The 22,048-nt window shown below is 42.6% G+C and overlaps 1 protein-coding gene across 5 annotated transcripts in view; it reads right to left on the bottom strand.

Annotated features, from left to right (window-relative positions):
- Positions 1–22,048, bottom strand: part of TTC7A (tetratricopeptide repeat domain 7A) — a 170,624-nt gene that overhangs the window by 112,995 nt on the left and 35,581 nt on the right. For 4 of the 5 annotated variants that reach the window (XM_008641720.2, XM_017744796.1, XM_017744799.1 and 1 more), the window contains 3 exons: positions 16,976–17,113; positions 16,477–16,560; positions 5,319–5,423 (listed from right to left, as the gene is read on the bottom strand). In XM_008641720.2, the coding sequence (XP_008639942.1) occupies positions 5,319–5,423; positions 16,477–16,560; positions 16,976–17,113 (327 nt within the window). The remainder of the gene's footprint in view (positions 1–5,318; positions 5,424–16,476; positions 16,561–16,975; positions 17,114–22,048) is intronic. The other variant, XM_017744795.1, reaches the window with a different exon arrangement.

The raw sequence follows: 22,048 nt of genomic DNA, 5'->3' as shown, positions 1-22,048 counted from the left end.
CTGTTCCAGCCACCACTGTTACTTGGCCACAGGTTTTGGTGTGTGCTCAAGCCAAGCCCGGAGGCATACTGACAAGGGAGCGGAGAACAGCAGGTGCTGTCCCCTGGCCTAATGCCACCCAGCTGGTGTCCAACTGCCACCCAGATTGTTTTTAGAAAAGCTCAAGCCCTACCCCACTGAATCAACAGTTTCCAGGACTAAGTAGGAATTGCATTTCTCACTAGCACACATTTAGTGTTACTAAGGACAAACAAATCTATGATGTACAGCAGCATGAAAACAGCACTTTATTGTGCCAAAAAAGAGGAACATGCAAAGGAAGAGGCAGGAAATACATGAAATGACACTGGACTTAGAACAGCAGACAAGGTTAATGAAGCAGGTGAATTTGGACACCAGTGACACTTAAGAATACCCAAGCACTTAAGAGATCAAAATCCTACAGAATGGGTATCTATACAAAATAACACATGATATTAACAGTTGAATTGACCTCTTCTTACCATTTTTATTACACTGGGTTGTAGCTATAGAGACTAATTCAAAGAGAAGAATATACATATTGTGAAGTGAGAATGCTAAGAGGAAAAATGCATAGGAAGAAAGTGGTCTATAAGGCATAGTCTAATGAAAAGGCTTTGTCCCACAGCTATTTACAGCACACAAAGCTAATCATGTTACATATGTCAGAAAAAAAGTCCTTCGCTTTTTATCGCTCTATAGTCAGCATTCACTCTTTGTGTCACCATTGTTAAGCCCACCAATTTACTCTGTGTAAACTCAGCCCCCAGCACTTAGCAATACTCGGGCCTTTCCTCCACTGTAGCTAGAGTGGTTTGTTTACAAAGGCAATGCATAGAAGACAAAATTCTTGGTCATTTTTAATGTCTAAAACCAATGGGATTGCCGCAGTAACAGTAGTGGTGATGTAATCAAGAACATCTTTTAAGAGACAGAAGAAATACCTAGTAGCTTCCCTGCTTTCTCAGCAGCCTCTCACCCTGGTGATGACGATCCTCTCGGATGTCCGTCAGCAGGCAGAGTAACTCCAGTAACAGGACTAGATTTGATCTTTTAATATTATTCATACTGCACTAAGACCTAAGCACTTCCAGGCAACTCCAGGGCTCCTAAGTGACTGGGTACAAGCACATGCACAGCATTTATTATCTACAGTGGCAGGGTCAACAACAGACAGAAGGGGAGAGAAGCACTCTCTGATTAAGTGGTCTGTGTGAGTAATGAATGATAAGCTGTTACCTCAGAAGTATGCAGCTCTAAATCTACATCCTGCCAACCCCCCCGACACACACACCGTGACGTCCTGACCTCATGGTATGCCTTACTCAGTTTTTATGACTCCATGCACAGTCTACTCCAGCCCAACACCACTTCTTCTCCCTTTCCCTGACTGATGGCATGATCTCTGTCTTCCCAGCAAAGTGCTGCAGCAGAGCACTTTGCTGTGTATACTAGTTGAAAGAAATGTCTGAGGTACAGCACATCCTGTGCTGAAGCTTTCACCATGGGACGAAGTCCTTTGAAAAACTCAAATTAGATGATAATACTGGCATCATTTGGTGCTACCCAAGGTCTAGCATGCCACCACTCTTGCTATTATATGAACTGTGGGGCAATGAAAACGTTAAGAACATGCCTCATGTCCTCCTGCTTTCTGTCAGAGCAGAGTTCTAGAAGATTCAAGCCTATCCTAGGACTACAGTCCATTTTGCTCTATGTGTACTTACAATGTTTTCAACATGCCTCCATTGAAACCAATGGAGTAAAAGGCAAAAGAAAGCATCAGAGTAACCCTAAATGCCTCAAACAAGGCTCTTAAAATGGAGAAACTCAGGATTTAACACTTGCCTGTAGGCAGAAGTTCCGATTTTAGTATTTTCACAACACCTGCCATAACAGGATCCTGAAGAACCTAGATTAGTAGTGAAATTAACAGTACTGTACTATTAAAATATTAAAAACAACAACTCATACTGCAACTCAAAGTCACTGCCAAAACAGGCAAGTGAGCATTCAGCTGAGGCCGTGCCAGGGAAGGCTGAGTGAAAGAGGAAATTGTAGCAAGCCTTTTAGTAAGCACAACTCTGAATTTATAGTGGAGCAAGGCAAGACAACCTCAGTATGGACATGTTCCAGTGCAAGCTACTTCAACTTTCCTATGGAAATTTAAAACAATACTCTGACCTACAATAGTGAAAGACCTCATAGTGCATTCTGGAAAGCTAAAAGACAGCTGGCTAAACACAAATGGGCTTTGTGTTCGCTTGACAGAATCATCCACATGCAAGTTCAGCAAACTGTTGTGCTGAAACCCCAGCAAGCTGGAAGGCTTAGCATCATGTTGCCTCAAAAGTAGCTCTGAGCCTACTACAAAAACATTTAAAACACCTGTGTAGTGGTTTAGATACAATACAAAAGTTCCAACTCTGCTGTACAGGTCTGACTGCATCCTGACCATACAAATGTGGCTTACACACGTGCACTAGTTTTGAAGCTGCTCTGGTCCTCCAAGTCTACTGGCTTAAGCTTTAGAATTAATAAAGTACTGATTTATTGTTTACACTGGGTTTTTTGGTTTTTGTTTTGGAAAACCTGTAACTCTTGAAAACATAGCCAAAACATTGCTTTTACCACACAGTTGTTTACTGCAGGCCCAATCCTAAAACCTAGTGGTTGATGAGACAGATCATCTCCTGATGTAAGCCAGCATGGTACCACTAACATGCCAGAGGAGTACTGCCAACTTACATCAGCTAATAATCTGGTCATGCTGCCACAACAGAAGCTGGAGGAAGCTCAGTTCTTTTCTGCATCAGGCTCTGTTATATATTGATTTGCATGGCACTGTCTGAATGCATCCACGTTTTCACTTTGATTTGTTCTGCACTGAGAGATTATTTCATAGATGTGATCTGAGCATCCTCAATGTGGTAAATCACTATAGTACACTGCAATTAATTTTCTGTTTTCCCTGTTCTTCAAGTGTGCTGAGACACCACATACAAAGCCAGCAAAATGAGTTAAGTGATCACTAGATTAATCACAAAAGAAACTGTTCTGTGCTTCTCATGACATTCTGTAATTATCCATCTGCATAAATGTTGTGTTTGGGGGTTTTTGTTATTGCCAGTAACTGAAAGAAGACTAAAGTACTGCTTGCCCATGGGCTATAAACAAACTGGCTACAATACTGCACCACACAGTAGATAGATGCAGGACATAAATTAGCTGTTTCATTTGGATAAATGGTCATTTGATTTCACCCTTTTCCTGCCTTGCCAGCAATCAAGTACACAGATATATTTCCTAATTGAAAAATTAATCATATTTTATATGTCCTGAAAAGGAAGATATATTTGAGTATTTGTAACTGCTAATATTTGTCCATTAGACTGTTCCTGTCCCATGTCTATCCTCCTTTCTATTTATACTGGCATTGATCAGCCTGTTCACTTCCAGTTTAAATTATTCAATTCTGATTTGATTGCCATGTAATTTAAATGCAAATAATTACTGTAAGGATGACATTTAGAAAAACAGCTCTGCTAAGCAGGAAGGTCTTTATTAGGCACAGGAGTCTACCAGTAATATCAGAAGCACCCCTTTGACTAAGAGACGTGGGAACCTATCATTTCAGTTCTTCTAAGAGATGCTCTTATTTCCCTCTGACTCCCCTTAATTAAAACTCTTCTATATCATCATCAAGTTTGGTATGAGGGTAAAGCATAGGCCACTGACTGAAAGGAAGGGGGAAGGGAGTATTTTTAATTTGGTTTTAATTCATAAGGCTGTGCTCTAGATAACTGCAGTAAAATTACCCTCTTGTGAAATCATAATTTTATTTCATAATGCCCCCCAGTTCTGAGCCAGGGTCTGATTGAGTAACACTGAAAAGCAATAAGAAAGCAGTATGTTGAAGAAAAAAACACTCTTGTTTTGAAATTATCAAACCAGCTCATTTTTCTCTTCTTCCCTTGCCTTTCCCACTTTTTAGGGTTAGCCAGTTGTTTTATCAGCTCTGCCATGTATGAGAAGTCTGGAGATACTGGATTGCCCAAGCTGGAATTGAATTATAGCCTCACTGTCTTTTCAAAATAACAAGGTATTTTTATATGCTAGCTGTGCTTTGAAAACTTCATCAGACATAGTAAGAACAGCATTCAACACAGCTGTAATGCCTCGCTTTCACACTGTTTTAACACCTCAGAATCAGAAAGAACCTTATTTGCTTTATTTTAAAAAATAACATTCACTGTGAATGTTATTTTATATCCCTGAATGACTTCAAGCTTTCAAAATTTAGAGACTGAGCTGTGGGTACAAGGGAGTTAAATTGCTCCAAATGTAGAGTAGAAGTAGGTTGGGCAGTTCAGCAAGGATTCCCTGAAGGCCCTCAGACCTGAAGATTTTTCCTAGAAAAAGATGCTGCCCAGCTTTTGCTGACTCACATATAAGCTTAACCATTATAGTTTGAACAGTATAGTTCATTCAAAAACATACATAACCAGACATCCTCCCCAATGGTGGTGTAAACTAATACAACTCAAGCTTAGCTGAACACCAGCTTCCATCAGAAAGGGATGTAGAAGGTTGGGAGGCGGGATGAGGGAACAGAACAACAGCAAATTGCCTTCTACAACTTTTTACCAAGACCTGTGCAGATTCTTCTGGCATTTTCTTTCATGTTTTCTTGCATCTGTGTTTTACTTCTACTTAGCAATTGTAATCCTTCACTGACTGCAGGGACACCTCGTGGTGAGGACAGGTGAGAACAGCAGGCTGCCGTGCAGTTAATTAAACCAAGTAGCAAAAGAGTGACAGATGTTTCGGTTCCTTTGGATAACCAGAATTTCACGGGCACCAACTTCCACTCCCACTCTGCTTCTGGGGCGTACATGAACACACTGGGGACACAAAACACTGACACAGCAACTTCAAGAACAAAGGACTGAGTTGTCCAGCAGACCTCAACTGTCTAACAGCCCACTTGTAACTATTAGCTTGTGTCTTCCAGGGGCTAGAAGAGTGGCCGATTCAATGTGACACCCAGTTGAAGCAGCAGTCCTCAGAACGGCTGTTATGGCTTTCCTCCTCCTCCTTTCTCTAATGTGCCAGCAAAATACATTTAAATGACTCACTGCAAACCTTCCTGCAGGGATTTTCATTTTTTATAGAAGGCACACACGTGTGTATGATTTTTAGCAGGGATTCCCTTTCTCCCCACTGCAACTACACTGTGGCACTGCCACTGCAGCACCTAATCCGTTACATAATAAGAATTACATCAGCTTGCTTACCCAGTGCAGTGACCCAATGCAGACCTTGGCAGCCAGAAGAGGAACGGTGGGATCTGTAGGTCGCAATTTAGCGCACTCTTTGAGCACTGACACAGCATATGCCGACTGGAGGAGTGGGAGAGAGGAGGAGGAAACATAAAGGCTGATTAGACAATGCTGTTGGGAGTCCAAGCAAAATATTGCAGTGGCATGTACAAAGAAGTGCTATGGAGAAAAGAATCACAGGTCAGCAACAAGTTAGCAACTTTATTCCCACCTCCACACACAGACATGTGTGTACACACACGCACACAAACACACACTCTCCCACACTCACAGGAAACACGCCAAAGAAGCAGCCCTGGCTGTGCACTTCACAAGAAACAGTTTTCCTTAGCTATCAATGCACTGGTTATTTTAACTCTGCCCTCCCAATACATGAGAACTCTGCTGTAATTTTCCTTGCATATAACCATCTTCCAGTAAGCCAGGAAAGATCATAGTTTATCCTCCAGTACGTTCACATTTTAGGCCAACTCCACTCACAGAGGTCTCTGCAGCAAAGTAATCTGCTCAGTAGGTTCTTTTGTGTCTTCTCCATTTCCAGGACATACAAGAAAGCAGCTGCGACCCCACCACACAAAGGGTGGAGCAAGCAACTGCAGATCAATACACTGTTCAGTGGGTGATCCAAGCATGCGTTAGAAAGAAAGCCCATAAAACTCCTGCTGTCTTTCTGGTGTTAGGTTACCATTAATGAGGATGTTTTTTAAGATTAGCACTTACACAGCCCTTTTGATCCAACGTGCTCTGCACACATTGCATTTTACAGCACACTCAGGGCTGTGCATTTCTGATGCTTTAAAGGGGAATGAAGAAAGCTCTGGTCTGAATTAGTGACGAGAAGGCCGTCAGTAAGGAGGTGGCAGAAGAAGTTGCCCTACCAGAGTCCCCCAGCCCATCCCACCTGTTCGTCTCACATTTAATCTTCCTCACTACTGACCCCTGATCCACTCAAATTTTCTCATGCTTAAGCTCAAGGGGAAGTTTTATTCTCTTGGAATTTCTCCTTGCATGCCTGTTTTCTCCTAAAGTCTTCCACACAGTCCCAAGACAAAATGTTCCTGCTCGGAAGCACATTGAATAGTCATGGCCTTTCCACATTACAGAAGAGCAGCAACAGAAGCTTGCAAAGTCAAACACTCTGCTACTCCCTCCTATCAGGTCCTGGCCATCCCCTCCTGACCCCCAGGGGCTCTCCCTACCAGAACTCTGACCAGCACAGGGAGATGGGTCTGGTGACTGCTGCAATCCCCTGCAGCAACACCACAGCTTCATATTCCCACTGCCCATCAGCACTTTTCCCCCCTCACACTACACCAAAGTGGGCTGTGCCTGCCAGCTCCTTCCTCACAGAACTGAAGGTCCACTTCTTGCTGCTGAATTCAAAAGCTTGATTAGGAATTTGTGTGGAAGGGAACCTGGGAAAATGGAAAACCAGATGTATACCAGCCATGCCCACGTTAAGGCAAAGAGGGGTTTCATAACCAACGCAGCACAGAGCAAATCCTCGTGCTTGAAAAGCTTGAGTACCGGCCTTGCGGTCTGAACAAGAGCAGCAGCACACCCTGTATTCTTCAGGTTGCTCCCACTTAAGTAGAGCATCAGGCATGACCAGTAAAAGTGAGGAAGCATTTGCTAATTTAAAATTCAAAATGCACAATTTGCCTAAAGCCAGAAGGAAGCCTGTCTCAGACCAAGGACAGTAATCAATAAACTTTGTCCTAGAGCTTGAACCACTACTTCATCCCTCTCATAAATGTAGACAAGTAATTCAACCCTGAGGTATAAGAAGAAACACGGTGCTGTGCTCTGCTGTTACAAGGAGCCTAGCATCCCTCAGAATGAACCTCTCTGACACCTGTTTGTTCAGAACAAGGTGGTGTCTCAGGTTTTAGTGGCATCTTAGTCCTCTCTCTTGCAAAATGCTACCTGCACTGAAAGCAGCTGGTATTCCCAGCAGCATGACGGACATGCTGGAAATCCAAGCATACCTCCATAAGGTACCTAGGCTGGATATCATCTTCTTGCCCTCCTACCTATGTTCCAGCCCCACAGGTGCTTCCAGAAATGAACAAATGTGACAGCAGGACAAAATGCACCATGACAGCCAGTGTATCTACAGCTGAACCCCACCAACCCTTGTCACCTCACCATGCTAAAGTGAACTGCAAAGGCCAGGTATGTAAAAGGCCATACACAGTCCAGAGCCAACACTTGCAAAAACAGACACAAGCTCAAGCCAGTGGTCATTTCTCAGCTCCCCACCAGCACTGCAACTGTGGGGAAAGCAGGAGGCACCTGGGAGCTGGTGGCAGCTCTCCTGTGGGTTAGTACAACCAGCACTAACACAAATCAAAGCAGAGACAGACCTGTCCTATTTTGGGCCACAGCTGTAGGACCTTCCAAGGTCTACACCAGAAGAGAAGTGACACAACCCATTCTTTGCCAGTTCCTCTTGAACTCTGCTGCCTCCCTGCCTGCAGGACAAGCCAATGCCACAGCCTCCAATACCCTCAAACCACAGAGCCCTTCCCGTGTCTGTCCTGTCCCAAGCCTGCTCAAGAGGCCACTGCAAAGCAGTGGCTACTGAATGCTGCACAGCAGAAGGTCCCACCTTGTGCCTACACCCAAACACCTCAGGTGTGGAGTCACTTTATTACATATGCACTCAGGAGCTTCTGAACATGGGTTTACAGGGCAAGAGGCACAGTTTCCAAACTGCTTCTAAAACATTTATAAAGTTATGTCATTTTAAAGAAGTTTATAAAATTTGCAACTAAACATATGGAGCAGAAGTGGTTTTAGAAACAGGAGCATGCTCAGGAAGCCACTGCAAAGCAGTGGCTACTGAATGCTGCACAGCAGAAGGTCCCACCTTGTGCCTACACCCAAACACCTCAGGTGTGGAGTCACTTTATTACATATGCACTCAGGAGCTTCTGAACATGGGTTTACAGGGCAAGAGGCACAGTTTCCAAACTGCTTCTAAAACATTTATAAAGTTATGTCATTTTAAAGAAGTTTATAAAATTTGCAACTAAACATATGGAGCAGAAGTGGTTTTAGAAACAGGGTGACATGAAGCCTTTCTCCCCAGCTGCACTTTAAAAATTCAAGAAATATTATATAATTTCACCTTGAAACATTTACTCAGCAGATATTTTATACAGATGATGAAAACATTAGTCAAGGAATGACAGGAGAAATAATATCCCACTCCCACAGTGACCTTACTTACAGGAGACTGGCATGACATGTAATATCAAGGTTTCTCAGAGACACTAATTACAGACATAAATAACCAGAAAAAATATCAAACACTCATTATTGAATACAAATATCACTGGTTTGTAAAAATATTTAATATGAAACAGTGTTTGTGCAACATTGAAATACTCTGGTAATTAAAATGTACATATTCCTTCACTTAGTGTGGGTGGACCAGGCAGCCAAGTGCATTGTTTGTGAGATTCACTGCAAGGCAATAATAATTTGATTTATTGGTGAGGCATGTTTTGAGAAGAGCAGAAATTGAATTCCAAGTGAGTACATGCTTCCTACTCATGATTCTAAGCTTCAGAGGGGCTCACATAATAATTCAAGGCAGGATTTATGTTGTTTCTATTTAACTTACTAATTGCTGGATTATAATGACTGCACTAGAACCAGTTCCCAAGGACTTCAAAATACTAGGTCTCATTTGGCCTCTCATCTCCAGCAATGAATCACAAGGAAGCTATTGGGGAAGGAAAAGGATGGAGAGGACACCATCTCCTAGGTAATTACAGCAGCCATAGTTTTGAATGCTATAAGGAAGTAAAATGTGAAGAAAAACAACTATCCAAACACTCCCCATTTACTAACTCAATAACGAAGCATGGAAGCATACTCCTCAAAGATGCTTCCACATGAGCAGAAGAGAACACAGAACATCATACAGTTAATTTTCTTTTTTCCTTTTCAAAATGGCTTGAGAGAACTTGACATCAGTTATGGTAAACCCATAGATGCTGCCCAAATGCCCATTTTCCTAGCTTACTCCAACACAATTTCCATTCTTTCCCCTCCTTTGCTCTCTCACCATACCAAAGCACCAAAGACGGAAGTTAGAGAGCCGTTTCATATTTAGAAGATAAAGAAAACACAGATATAAGTAAAAGGAGGAGTAATTTCCAGACAGTAAATCATGCCTGATAGACTTTGACATGCCATGAACAGTTGCTCTTCTCTTGCACAGGTTCCAAAAACCTCCCTGGTTTTGTGCTTCTTTGGTAATACTTTTCAGCCAGAAGGAAAAATGTTCCTCGAGATGGTGGGTTGGAAGACAGCCCCATTCCCAATTTACCTGGCAGTTTAGTACACAAATGAATTCCCACAACTAGTGCTGCTATATTTCTTGCATTATCCTGTCTAAAAACTGCACTATTTCAAAGGGATTGTGGGGAAGTGGAGGAATTCCTTCATCCCAATGCAAGAATTATTATTCCCTGTGTGCTGGGATTCACAGCCATTTAGATATAAATGACCTTGAACTGACACAGAAAGATGACAGAATGAGCAAGCAATTGAGAACTCTGGAATCATTAGTTTTGCTGTTAGCTTTCCACTGAATTTAGAGATTTCTGTGAATCTCTCATCATGAACGTTATTCCCCGAAGACATTTACTTCTCTTAACACAGGAACTGACTCTCTCCCTTTTCTTTTACCTCGTGTTTATCAAATTAGAGCACTGGAGTTAAGCAGCTTCAAATACTCCCTCTTAAAAGCACCTCTTACATTCTAAGATCTATAAGCACACATTTGTACTTGCTAATGTGACAAACACCTCACTTCACACTTTCTGTCAAGAAAAGAGAGTTAAGCCTGAAGGCAATTATATAGCCCACCTAGGTATTCTGCTCAACAGTCAGGCATCTTAGGAAATTTCCATTTTTTGTACTATCTACAGCACACAGGCAAACTTCCTTCTAATCTTTCTTTTGCACCAAAGGAAACCAAACTATTGAATATCCCCTAGACAGCTGACCTTTGTAACAGGATCTTTAACCAATGAATGTTCAATATTTTAACTTTCATTCCCCAGCAATGCTATTTAGGGAGCCATCTGAGGCCTCTCCTGCTCCCAAGGTTCCTGCCTGCAATACAAAGAGAAATGCACTTTTTTTTTTTTATGCCAGTTGCCTAGCAACCAGCCTAAGCTTTTGCAAGGATATCAACAGAAGGAACAGCCTAAATCATAAAATTTGTCTGCTGTTGCTGCAGAATTATGTATTAAATATATTTATAACTTTCCTTCTAACCTTCTGGAAAGCTGTATGTTGCCAATACAGGCATGGCTGAGTCAAACTTGAAGCTCCTTGAAGCACTTAGAGACATCTGCTTTTGCTGCACTGTTTAAATAAGGGGAAGGATTCCTTTTTTTTGGGTGCAGCACAGATAGGGGCAGCTCAGACGTTAGCTTGTCATTATTTGGCTATGACCAGTGTGTATCAGCAACTTGCTAAGGGCTCCAAAATCAGAGTTCATGTCTGTGTAAGACTGGTTTCAAAACCTTAAAAATGCTGCCAGCACAAGCTTTGGGCAAGGCTGCAGTATCTCCAACTGCTGAGCAGCCAAAGGGAGCACAGTGACACTGCAAGACTAGCTCTGGGAAGAGCTGGAGCTTTGTCCCTCAGAAACACAGCTGAATGACAGATGCCAGGAAGGATTTGATTATTTCCCTTAGTAATACACCAGACACCTGAAGCATTACACGATTAAGAAAACCATTCGGGTAGACATACGTGACTTTTTTCTTCCCCTTTGCCTTAAAAGGAGCAAACAAAATGGGTAAGAGCAGAAAGGGGCGTTTTGTGTAGCTGAAAGCAGCTTTATCTGCCTGGTTTTGCAAGGTATTACGCTTGGAGCTTACATCCCCTAGTGCCAAGCCTATCCATCTATATGGTAATGTTGACCACTGTCCCTGTGGTACCCTCAGTATGGGCTAGAGGGGGCTGGGGAGGGTCAGCAACAATGCAGTAGTTTCTGAAGTCACACAGTTGCTGTCCTCAAGGCAAGCACTGAGCTGACTGTGCTCTGCAGGGCTGGAGAGCTTTGCGGCCAGCACCACAGGACCCCATAACCACCATCAGCAATCCCAGTACAAGGCCTGCTGAGCATAGTCCTTGCCTTCAGGTACCTGCTTCCAGCTCCACTGAGCTCTCACAGAGGCTTTTCCCCACAGACCCTTCAACTGTTCCCAACCTCTTCCTTTATTCACTCTTGAGGCACTTCATCCCCTCAGAGAGTACATAGCTGAGGGGTGGAAAGCAGATTATCCTCTCCTAGTGGGTACTCCAGACTTCCTTCAGCTGGCCCAAGGCTATATTACTACTCAACGCCCCTCTCAAGAAACACACATCCTAAACCTCTTCACTCACTAACCAAGCTGTGTTGTGGAATTTTTTCAGGCAGACACGTTGAACATGAGTGTGAAAATGTTTCCATGCATTGCATACACTGACGACAATAAACATCCACTGTACTTCAGAGATAAAGACTCACGAGAGTTGAATGGCTCAATTAGGGCACCCAGCACTTTTAGACTACGCAGACTCAGTGTTCACAGAACAATTTCACAGCTATCCTTGAAGAACCCCTCCCTCACTACCCTTAGTAAAATGGCAAATCAGTGTCACTAAACACAAATCTTGTCTCCTTGTGTGGTAGGCAGAAGACAGGCACCAATATTACTTCATGTTGTTCAAGGCATGTATTTTAACACTCACAATGCAGATCTAGGAGACTTTCTTAAGTACCATAAATTTAAGCTAGAGCCTACTCACGATGCACTTCTGAATCTCTATTTCCAGGGAGCTCCAGTGACACTTTGGGATACCCAGGCTAGGTCCTGTGTGAGGACAGTAGGTGTGGAAGGGGACAGAAATCTGAAAAGGGAACATGTAACTGATCCAACTGGTCCAAGGCCAAGGAAATGCTTGCGAGTGCACAAGGACCCTATTACACATCCCTTGTGCTTGTAATACATCATCTAGACACTATGATAATTTTGCCTCCGACTTCAGAAATGTCGGTAGAGCTACCCTAGTCTGCAGGAGAGCTGTGTGCTGGTAACCTCCACAACCTCCAGGGAAAACTGTTTAGCTGGAAAGCAGCAGCAGAGAACAAGTCTAGCCCAAGCAAGTTCTCTTCACTTCTGCAAAGACTACAAAGTCTTTTGCACTGTGTAAAAGAGAGTTTGGTCCTTCCTTTCCCCATGCTGCTCAGTACTGGTCACTTTTCCAAAATCTTGAGACGAGCAGACGCAACTGTCTGCACTGGTTTTACTCTGGCAGCAGGACAGTGGCTCATCTCATTGCCTGAGGACTCTGCCAGATGGCATCCGGCTATCACACCACTCGCCACTCAGACTCCAGCCTGTCCACGCACGGCAGCAGAGCCAGGGAGCTGCGATGGCCACTCAGCCTCCAGCTGATATTACCACATAGCCAAGGTTATTACCAGCACAAGCAACTTAAAGCATCTGTGAAGAATTCAGCATTCAGCACCACAGGAACAGGTGGTGCTGCATTAGAATGATTTAAACCTCTTTGGCCTATTCAGAACTGCACACAGGACATATCCCACCATGTCTTTGCCATTGTCTAGGCTTTCCCAGCATTTCCTTTCCCTTCCCATCTAAATTTGCCTACAAAAGTATTTCAAATGTAATGGTGGATTTTTTGTCATTTAAGTATACATGCCTCTCTTGTTCAGTGAATATACAGCTCAGTATAATAGGCATCCCTAAGAATGGGTTAAAAAACAACCAGACCACACCATCTTTCTCATTATGCAAGTTGCTGAGAAACACAGGAAAGTGAAATTGCTGTCACTCCATTATTTCCACCACTTAAGTGGATAAAAGACAGACAGGAAGGTTATGCTTCTCTGAATTTTTTTCATTCACTGTTTTAGGAAGCCCCAAGGCCTGCAGGAACTTACTGAAGTGATGTGCCTATTTTTGTTAAGACACATGCTTTTCAGAATAATGTGTAAACTCAAGCCTACACGTGGTAATGAGCCAAGGTGGCTGGCTTGACATTCAGACTGATCTCTTGTGAAAAATGACAATCACCATTTGGCAATTTTTTGGCTGGCAGAGGAAGAAACTACATTGAAATATGACTTGATCGACTTCATCTGAATACACAAATTAAACGTACCTCTGGTAAAATTCAGCGTAGAATAGAGGGCAAGATAGGATTTTATGGCACTTTTAAGAAGGTCAGAGTTGAAGATCCTAAAAACACGTTTGAAAAAAAGAGAAACCAAAATTTCCAGCATTTACAGGTTGATAAAACTGTTCCTGTCACGCCCAGGATTTATGAGCACAATTCGCTGTACTGCAGAACAAGTAATGCTGCAGGATGTGAGGTTTCATTACCAAGAAATGAGATCATGAATTGGCTGTGACTGAGACAGGTGAAAATAGATCTTCACCTATAAAAGCTCAAGTGTCCTCTGCATTCTGCAGTCTAGACTGACCACACTCTTTTCTCATCAGTTCTTTCTGCTACACTGGAGCACTTGCTTTTATATGAACTCCATCCTGCTATCAAGCTGCAAAGCAATATAAAAATGTATGCCACATCTCCCGCTGGCAAGATGACGCATTGCAGAGTATATGACAGGAATCCTCAGGGAATACTTTGGGATTAGAAGTGAAATACTGCACAGATGGGATTGTTGGGTAAGGGAATTCCCTCTGACCCACATAGGGCTCAGAACATTTAGCGCTTTTACATCAGTAGGCAAGATCAGGACATTTTACCTTGTAAATATTTAAAGTGTAGGCAAAAAGACACGATGTACTTGAAAATCTGAAAAGACAGGACAGTTACAGAGATTAAAAAAAATAAAAAAGAGCAACACAAATATCTAAGTACCAAATATTCTGTAACAGGTAGCGAAGGTGAAGAGGTATGCAAACACAGAAGGACAAGAATGGAATTGCCATCCAAGTTGTTAGAAGCTGAAGATCAGGCCCCACTTCTCCATGCTAACCTGGACTGAAACAGTCATTCTCTGCTCACTTTCAACCATCAGCAGTTAAAAATCTTGCTTTGCTCTACAGCAGATTACTAGAGCTACAGCATTGTCTGCCATTGAGAACCAGTTTACACAACTTGTAAAGCCAAAAAAGCTCCCAGCCAAACCCCATGTTCATGGTAAGATTCTGTGCCTTTCTTTCATGGCCTATGTAGTCATTGTTGTCCTCAGTATCAAGGGGTCAAGTACCTGGAAGACTTGCAGAAACACAGAGAGCAGGACTGTGCTAATTCCAGCTGAATTCCAAGGTGAGCTGGACATGACACATAAGCCCCCACCTGACATAGGTCAGTGCAAGGTATTAGCACCATGGCACCAAGCTCATTGTTTAAGTATTCCACCAGCAGCTTCAGGTTTCGTTATACATGATCGAGTCTAGCCATTGTTTTCAAGCTTGGAATTGGATTTTGAAATGCTTGCACTGAACTTCTGTAGGAATCTGTGAGGCTCTTTCCGACTAAAGATCTCTGTTCAGCTCCCTGCTGATCTAACATGCATTGCCAAAGCTTTGGTATCTCATAAATCAGCCAGATCTGTTATATTCAACAGGAGACAACGATGGATTCCCAGAACAGAGTTTACAAGGTCCCACCCCGGTGCCTCACAGAGGGGTCACTACAGATTTGCCTAGGGTGTTCCACAGTGATTTAGGCTCCGCACAATCTCCACAGGGCACTTTTTCCAGTGCTCCACTATCCTTATTTTTTTCCCCTCTTAATAAGAAACATGAACTTGTGTTGCTGCAACTGGATGCCATCGTGTCTTGTCCTAGCCACCACAGACAAGATTAACCCCTTCTTTTAAGGGCCCTTGAAGACTTGTTTCTCTTAAACTTTTTTCTCCCCTTTAAGGTGAAAAAAATCATTTCAGTCTTTCCATAGTACTGCTTACTATACCTACTATACCCTTAGTCACATCTGGTCTTTATTAGACTTTCTCTCATTGTTGTGCCATTTTTCTGAAGTAGAATGCTTAACAACAGTCTTCCAAGATAAGGCCTTGCCTATGCTCACAGAAGTGAAGGAATCCCTTCAGACATCTTCCAAGCTCTGCAGCCACTTTCACCTCACAGAAGACAATTTCTTTACAAGAGCATAGATTCATCTCCTATTTCCATGCCAAGGCCACTGTTTCCAGCTCAGCTTACAGCCATAGAAGGCCAGCAGTAGCTGTAATTTGGCAGATGAGTGCTAGTTGGTGGTCTCCACTCAGGTCCACATGGATTCCTGTACACTCCATGGGCACAGAATACAGGACCATATTAAGTGGTCTACTCTGCACAGCATCAATTTGCTCATACCTCCCGAAAGTGTAAGTGGGGACTCCAGAATGAACTGGCAAAATTTTGTACCATCCACATTTCCTACAAAAGTCCACTCTTTTTAAGACTAATAAAGTAAAGCTCCCATTACCTTTGCCTGCTTTTCACAATCACATTTCAGCAATCTCAGTGGTTTACTGATGACTTCCACAAATACCACACTAATTTAAAAAAACCACTTATGCTGAAACACACGACCATGCCAACATTCACACTGTTTCTTTTTCTAGAGCATATTTTGCACCAAGTACTTTAAAAATATTAAACCTTACAAGTTCTCTATGAAAAAACATTAACATTTCCTTGAAACCACAGCTTAAGTCAACTGCCCAGAGACACACAGAGTGAGCTGATGGCAGTTTTAGACATCAGTTCTTTCTTATACTGAGCCCATTTATGTTGAACCTGCAGACAATGGACAGCTGTATAATGCTTTTCGACCCACAGCTATGCACAAAATCCATTTTTCTCCTTGATAATGAGAAAAAAACACTACACAGAAAGAAGAGTACTCAATACCAAACACACAGCCCCGATCACAAAGTGCAATCAGAGACTAGAAGGAGAGCACTGTCCTTCCATCGAGCTGCCTGATGGCACCTACACCCACAACACACATGACTCTACACATTCAAACAAGTCATCTAGATACACTCTTCCCGAGGAAAATGTGTCCTTTCTGAGTCCCTTGGTTTGAACCTTACCTTTCCACAAGCTACCATGGACAGGGCAAGTTGGTACCAGAGGTGAAATTCACCAAATGCAAACTTCATGGCTCTCTCCAAGCACTGAGAAAGAAATGATGAAAGAAATATCAGATTTTATTTATTTTCCTTCTTACACTTTTTGTCAAGACTGCTGCTTGGGTCAGGAAACAATCTGTTGTGGCCCTGGAGACCAAGGTGATTTTTTTTTTTTTTTTTTTTTTTTTTCCCATTTACACTTCTCAGCTAATGGGACTTGCTAGTGTACATCATCACTTCAAAAGGCAGCCACTTTGTTCAAGTGCCTACATATAAATTACACTAATGTCTCAAACAGTTCTGCGTGCATTTCTGGCCTGTGCTGCCATAGCTCTGTAGGTGTCTCTGCTAATTGCTAACTAAGCACACTCCATGTGCACCTTCCCCACAGAGCCACTGCAAAGAGGGGCTCTGCCAGCGTGTTTGGAGGGACAGCTCGGGCAGAGGCTGGGGGAGGTACCTCAGACAGCATCACATACTGCCCTCTTCTGCCCAGCGTGATGCTGAGGAGGTCGTAGACTGCAGAAGCATCCTGGAGGCTGACGGCTCGGTCATCCTGCTGCTCGGGGGCTCGGCTGATCACTGCATCCCGGTTCGCCTGAGCACAGACACAAGTGAGGCATCAGAAACCAGCAGAGCAAAACAGAACTGACTCCTCCATAGGAAGCTACACCCACCACTCACAGCATTTTGTTTAAAATCATCCCAAGGCTTTTTTCTTTTTAAAGTGTATCCCAACATAAGGAAGGTGTTTCCACAGAGGTGCTTTCTATCCACATGAAGCAAACTCAAGAAGATAGCTGTATCTACCGAGAGGAACTGCTACACATACCTCATCTGGATTTGTGTCACAGAATTAGAGCATTATGAAACAGACCTACCAGATCCCATTTCCTCGACAATTAGAATTTCAAGGCCATCCTTAAACCATCTTCCTTATTTCCTCAATAATTAGAAATTCAAGGCCATCCTTAAACCATCTTCCTTATTACTTCAACTGCCTGCAACTGTGATAACTGCTTCCATGGTTGATAATTTATCTTCTACATCTACACTAGATTTCCTCACAATAGCATCCATTTTTGTTGTTCTTTTCCGCTACTCACCTTTTATTTTTTAATTTGAGCAGCTTGCCTAAGTAATCAGATTTGCCTGCCATCAACTTAAAGCAGTTAGAGATTTGGGCACTGCAATACGAAATATTTTTTTTTAAATATATATTAAATATGTCTTAATTTTGCTAATCTATCAGTACATTTCTGGGCCTAGATCAGGAAGAAACATTACTTTTGGCAGAAAACGATCAGTTCAGCAATTTCCAAGGCTGTCCCAAAATGCCACATGCCACAGACTCAGATTTACCTCAAGAACCCAGCCCTTTGCGTTTCTGAGCACAAAGAGGCAGACTACAGCTACAGAGTAAACGGAAAAGTCCCTCTGACTCCCAAGCACAGAGGAGCTCACCCAGACTGCCCAGCCTCTGGGAGAGGCAGTGCTGGATGCCACTGAGCCTGAGCACTGACACCACAGACACACTGCCCTGGGCTCCTCAGCTGAAAAGGGTGCAATATCAGACACTCAGGTCTAGACATCTAAAAGATCAGAAAAATTAAGAAAATTGCCAGCAATTTCACCTTGAGCAAAGACAAACAAAATGTTCCCTCCTTGAAACAGGAAGGTTATGAGATTTATTTTGTAATACAACTATAATCTTGTATCTATTTCTTTCTAATTGTGGGGAGATTTTTTTTTTTTTCTGTAAAAAAGGTTAAACATGGGAATTAAGTGTAACAAAAATTTCCAGAATATGCAGCCCTTAAAGCCCACGCATATTTCACTGTGATTAAGCTGCAGCTGTTTCATTATGATTTTATCTGTGCAATGCCCCAGTTCCAAGCACTCTTCATCACAGCCTCCAGCCAAGATTGCAAACACAACTACTGACAACTAACACAATCTCAGCCGAGAGCTAAATGGTGACTGCAGTTAAAGGCAAGCTGACAGATCAGACCCAGCCTAGTGTTTGCACAAATAAACTTACACCAACTCCTGCAGCCACAAAAGCATTTTTCTTTCGCATGCTACTGCAAACGATGTAACTTGCACTTAAAAAAATAGTTCAGAACAACAGATTGCATGACAGAATGAAACCAACTTTAAAAATTCTGCAACCAGAATACAGAGGCATAGCTTGTCTACCTTTATTAGCAGAAATAGGTAAGAATAAAAAAATAAATAGATGTTTAAACTCTGTTTGGATTTAACATAAGACTTCTACTTTAAAAGGAAAAAAGGAGTTAAGTAAAAGGCATGTACTGTATGATCCTTATTGCCAAGTGAATCCTCCTACAGTTTTTTCTGCACTGGTTACACAGTTATGACAACTGTTTGTAGCAAACAGCTACTGAGCTAGCACCTCCATGCTCTGTAGTCATCAACCTCCCATTACAGTCAGCTACAGCCTGATGCTTTTTTTTTTTTAACTGGATGCATTAGCACATACAGAAAATTAATTAAAACTCTTGACTGTCCATCAAGTTTTGCCATAGATACTGGTACTAGAAGGAAGAACACAGCCCAATCCTACAAAAGCAGGAATATAGGGCATATTACAAGGACGCAACATTCTAAAACTGCAGTCATACTGAACATACTGTACATATCATACTTTACCCAAGACAACAGTTAAATGCAACATATGCATAGGCATGAAGAATATTCTTTCCAAGAAGGTCATAAACCTGCTGATTTTGCTCAAGCTTTTAAATCTCAAAGCCACAGAAGGTCTCTGCAATCTATCACTCTCTATGCTTGTATGCATAAAAGTTGCCACTAGCAAAGTCATTGTTACTTCTATCTCCACAATTTCTTCAATACTGAACCTATTCCCAACTGCTAATTCCAGCTGCTCTAAAAAAATAAATCAAGAGCCCACATTATCACAGAGACATAAAAACCCCACAAACCTCAAAACCAAAAGATGCAAACCTCATAAAAAACTGACTGAACAGTAGCAAGAATATGGAGTGTGTCTAACACAATACCATCCTAAGGCTCAAGGTACCACTGCAGTGTATGTACAGAGGTCAGCAAAGGGAATGTGAATCACAGTTTCCTGAACCCACTCAGGAAAATGGCATGTTTCTGTGACCCACCTCTCACAGAAGGCAGGCTGCTATCACCCAGACCACCACTAACTTTTTTTTTCTTTGCCTTTGTTTACATTTTTGTAAGTATTAGTTTGTCAGTGCGAAATCCTGACAGTCACTGGCAAGTACAGGTGCAAAACAGTTGCAGAGTTACGCAATAAAGAATACACCCATTCTGTGGGATGGGGAATTTTACCTACAGAAAGGTACACAGAGAGGCACCTCATTTTGCATTTGAGAATGCAAAAATTCTAAGCTATTAACAACACCATTTTTTTAATACCTGTGTTTCTGTTGTGCCAGACCACTAGTTTTCCTGAACACAACTGAGAAAAAGGTTATTTGTACAACACTGGTCTCAAGCAGCGTATCCGTATCATGAGCAGCAATTTCAATTTGTCCTACTGCATTATTTCCTCCTCCTCCACTATTAGCAGCAGCAAAACATAGCTACAAATACATTTTCAACACCCTCACCAAGACTATTCCCTTTAAGCTGCTCCCATTGTCACACAGACATGCCTCACAGCACACAAGCAGGATGGAGAGAGATGATGAGTCACATCATCAAGAGAAGCTCTGTTCAAGGCTGTTTTGTGGGATGGAGAAGGTCACCAGTGCTACCAACACAAGCTTCACCACTGGGAATTAGCATAACTTGCATTATAAAGGCAAAAATACACAGTCAATTCCCCTCTCTTAAGTATTCCAAGGTAATCGAGCAACCCAGAGTTGCATCACATTTGCATATTTTGGGATGCATTAGGCACAATTAGCTGTGCACGTAGGTGGCTCAGACATGACACCAATCCTATCTGGGGAGACTGGACACATTTTGTAGTGAGGCCAGACCTAGGACATTGAGCATCTCCAGCCCCCCTTTCCACAGCCCAGTGACACAGCCCTCCTACAGGCCACACATGCCCAGGAGGCTGCAGCCCAGGCTGGTGGCCCTGAGCTAAGCCAGCATTCAGCCATGGTGGTGTCTCTGAATCTGACAGGGCACAGAACCTGGGGGTCAGCAGGGCCTTTCAGTCTGGCTCCAAACACAGCAATGGCACCATATGGGACTTTCAGACCCGTGCTGGCTCTGACAGCAGGGAACACCTCTGCCTTTGCGAGTGCCCGCCGTGCTGAGCTACACGCAGCTTGGACCTTCCCATCCACGTACACAGTACGCTCACCTGCAAACTGGATAAGCCCCCTGCCCACAGAAGATTTGCTGTACATCAGTGATGCTTATTTATGGCTTGTTTATTTCAGCAAAAAAGGAAAAGAGCCACAGCAAATCCAAACAGCCATTACTTCAGCAGTTATTACGCACACAGTTACGCTGCAGAAAATTAAATTTTACCACAGTACAAAGATGTGCTTCTTAATAAAACGTCAAGCAATTGTATGAATTACAATAGAGATATTCCATGTAGCAGCCCCTTCTCACAGCAATTAGCTATGAAGTATCCTTTAATTGCTCACTTTGAAACATGGCTTTCCCTGCTTTTTTCCAAAGAAGAAAAAGAAAGCAATTAAAATCTTTAATGAGTGCCTGCTGCCTGCCCCCTAATTCATGGGCATTTGAATGTTCAACTTGTGTCTTTTCATAATAGACATAATTGCCAGATCCACTGCAACCCATCTATACAGAACGGCAGCATGTTTTACACAGTGTACTGTAATAATGTAATTGGTGTGATTCAATACTACCATTAAGAGAGAAAAACAAATGCTGTGTGTGTAAGATTGACAACAGGCCTTTGAAATCATGCAATTGATGCCTTTTCTGCTAAGAGCTGGGAAATATTTATACCATATCCTTTGGGTCGCCCTTCTGGTTGTTTTGCCTGTACTGCCAACAAAATGAATGAATTCTTCATAACGGCAAGAACCCATTCAATGGATGAGGCTACAGACTTTTTGCCTAAGCTATTGATCACCTCTACACAGCACCCGAAGGTTTCCCTCACTAACATATGCAAAGAAAGTATTCAGGGTTGACTGCAAAGCTGCTGTGAAAATGACGTGTACATTAGAACAGGGAGGACTAACCATGCCCCAGGAACTCAAAAAATTTCTCTCAAGAGAGATACTACAACTCATTCCACTTCAGACCTGAAGCACAGCAAATGAAAACTTATCTCCTTGTGAACTGCATGGCATCTGTCTCATTTCTGGTAATCAACAGACCACAGGTTACTGGTGCCCAATTCAGATGTCTCATCAAAACAGCCCATTATAACTGCTTATTAAATGTGACCATATAGATACGTTTTACATGTTTCAGGTGCATTCTAACACCCTGTACTGTAGCAGAACTAATTCTGGAAACATCACCGAAAGCAACGCAGACATACGCCCCCCCATCCAAAGCTGCCAAATGACCCTAC

The sequence above is a fragment of the Corvus brachyrhynchos genome, unplaced genomic scaffold, assembly GCF_000691975.1.
Source record: "Corvus brachyrhynchos isolate BGI_N302 unplaced genomic scaffold, ASM69197v1 scaffold258, whole genome shotgun sequence".
Lineage (NCBI taxonomy): Eukaryota > Metazoa > Chordata > Aves > Passeriformes > Corvidae > Corvus > Corvus brachyrhynchos.
Note: the sequence above shows the minus strand (reverse complement) of the source record. Positions and strands in the feature narration are given on the sequence as shown.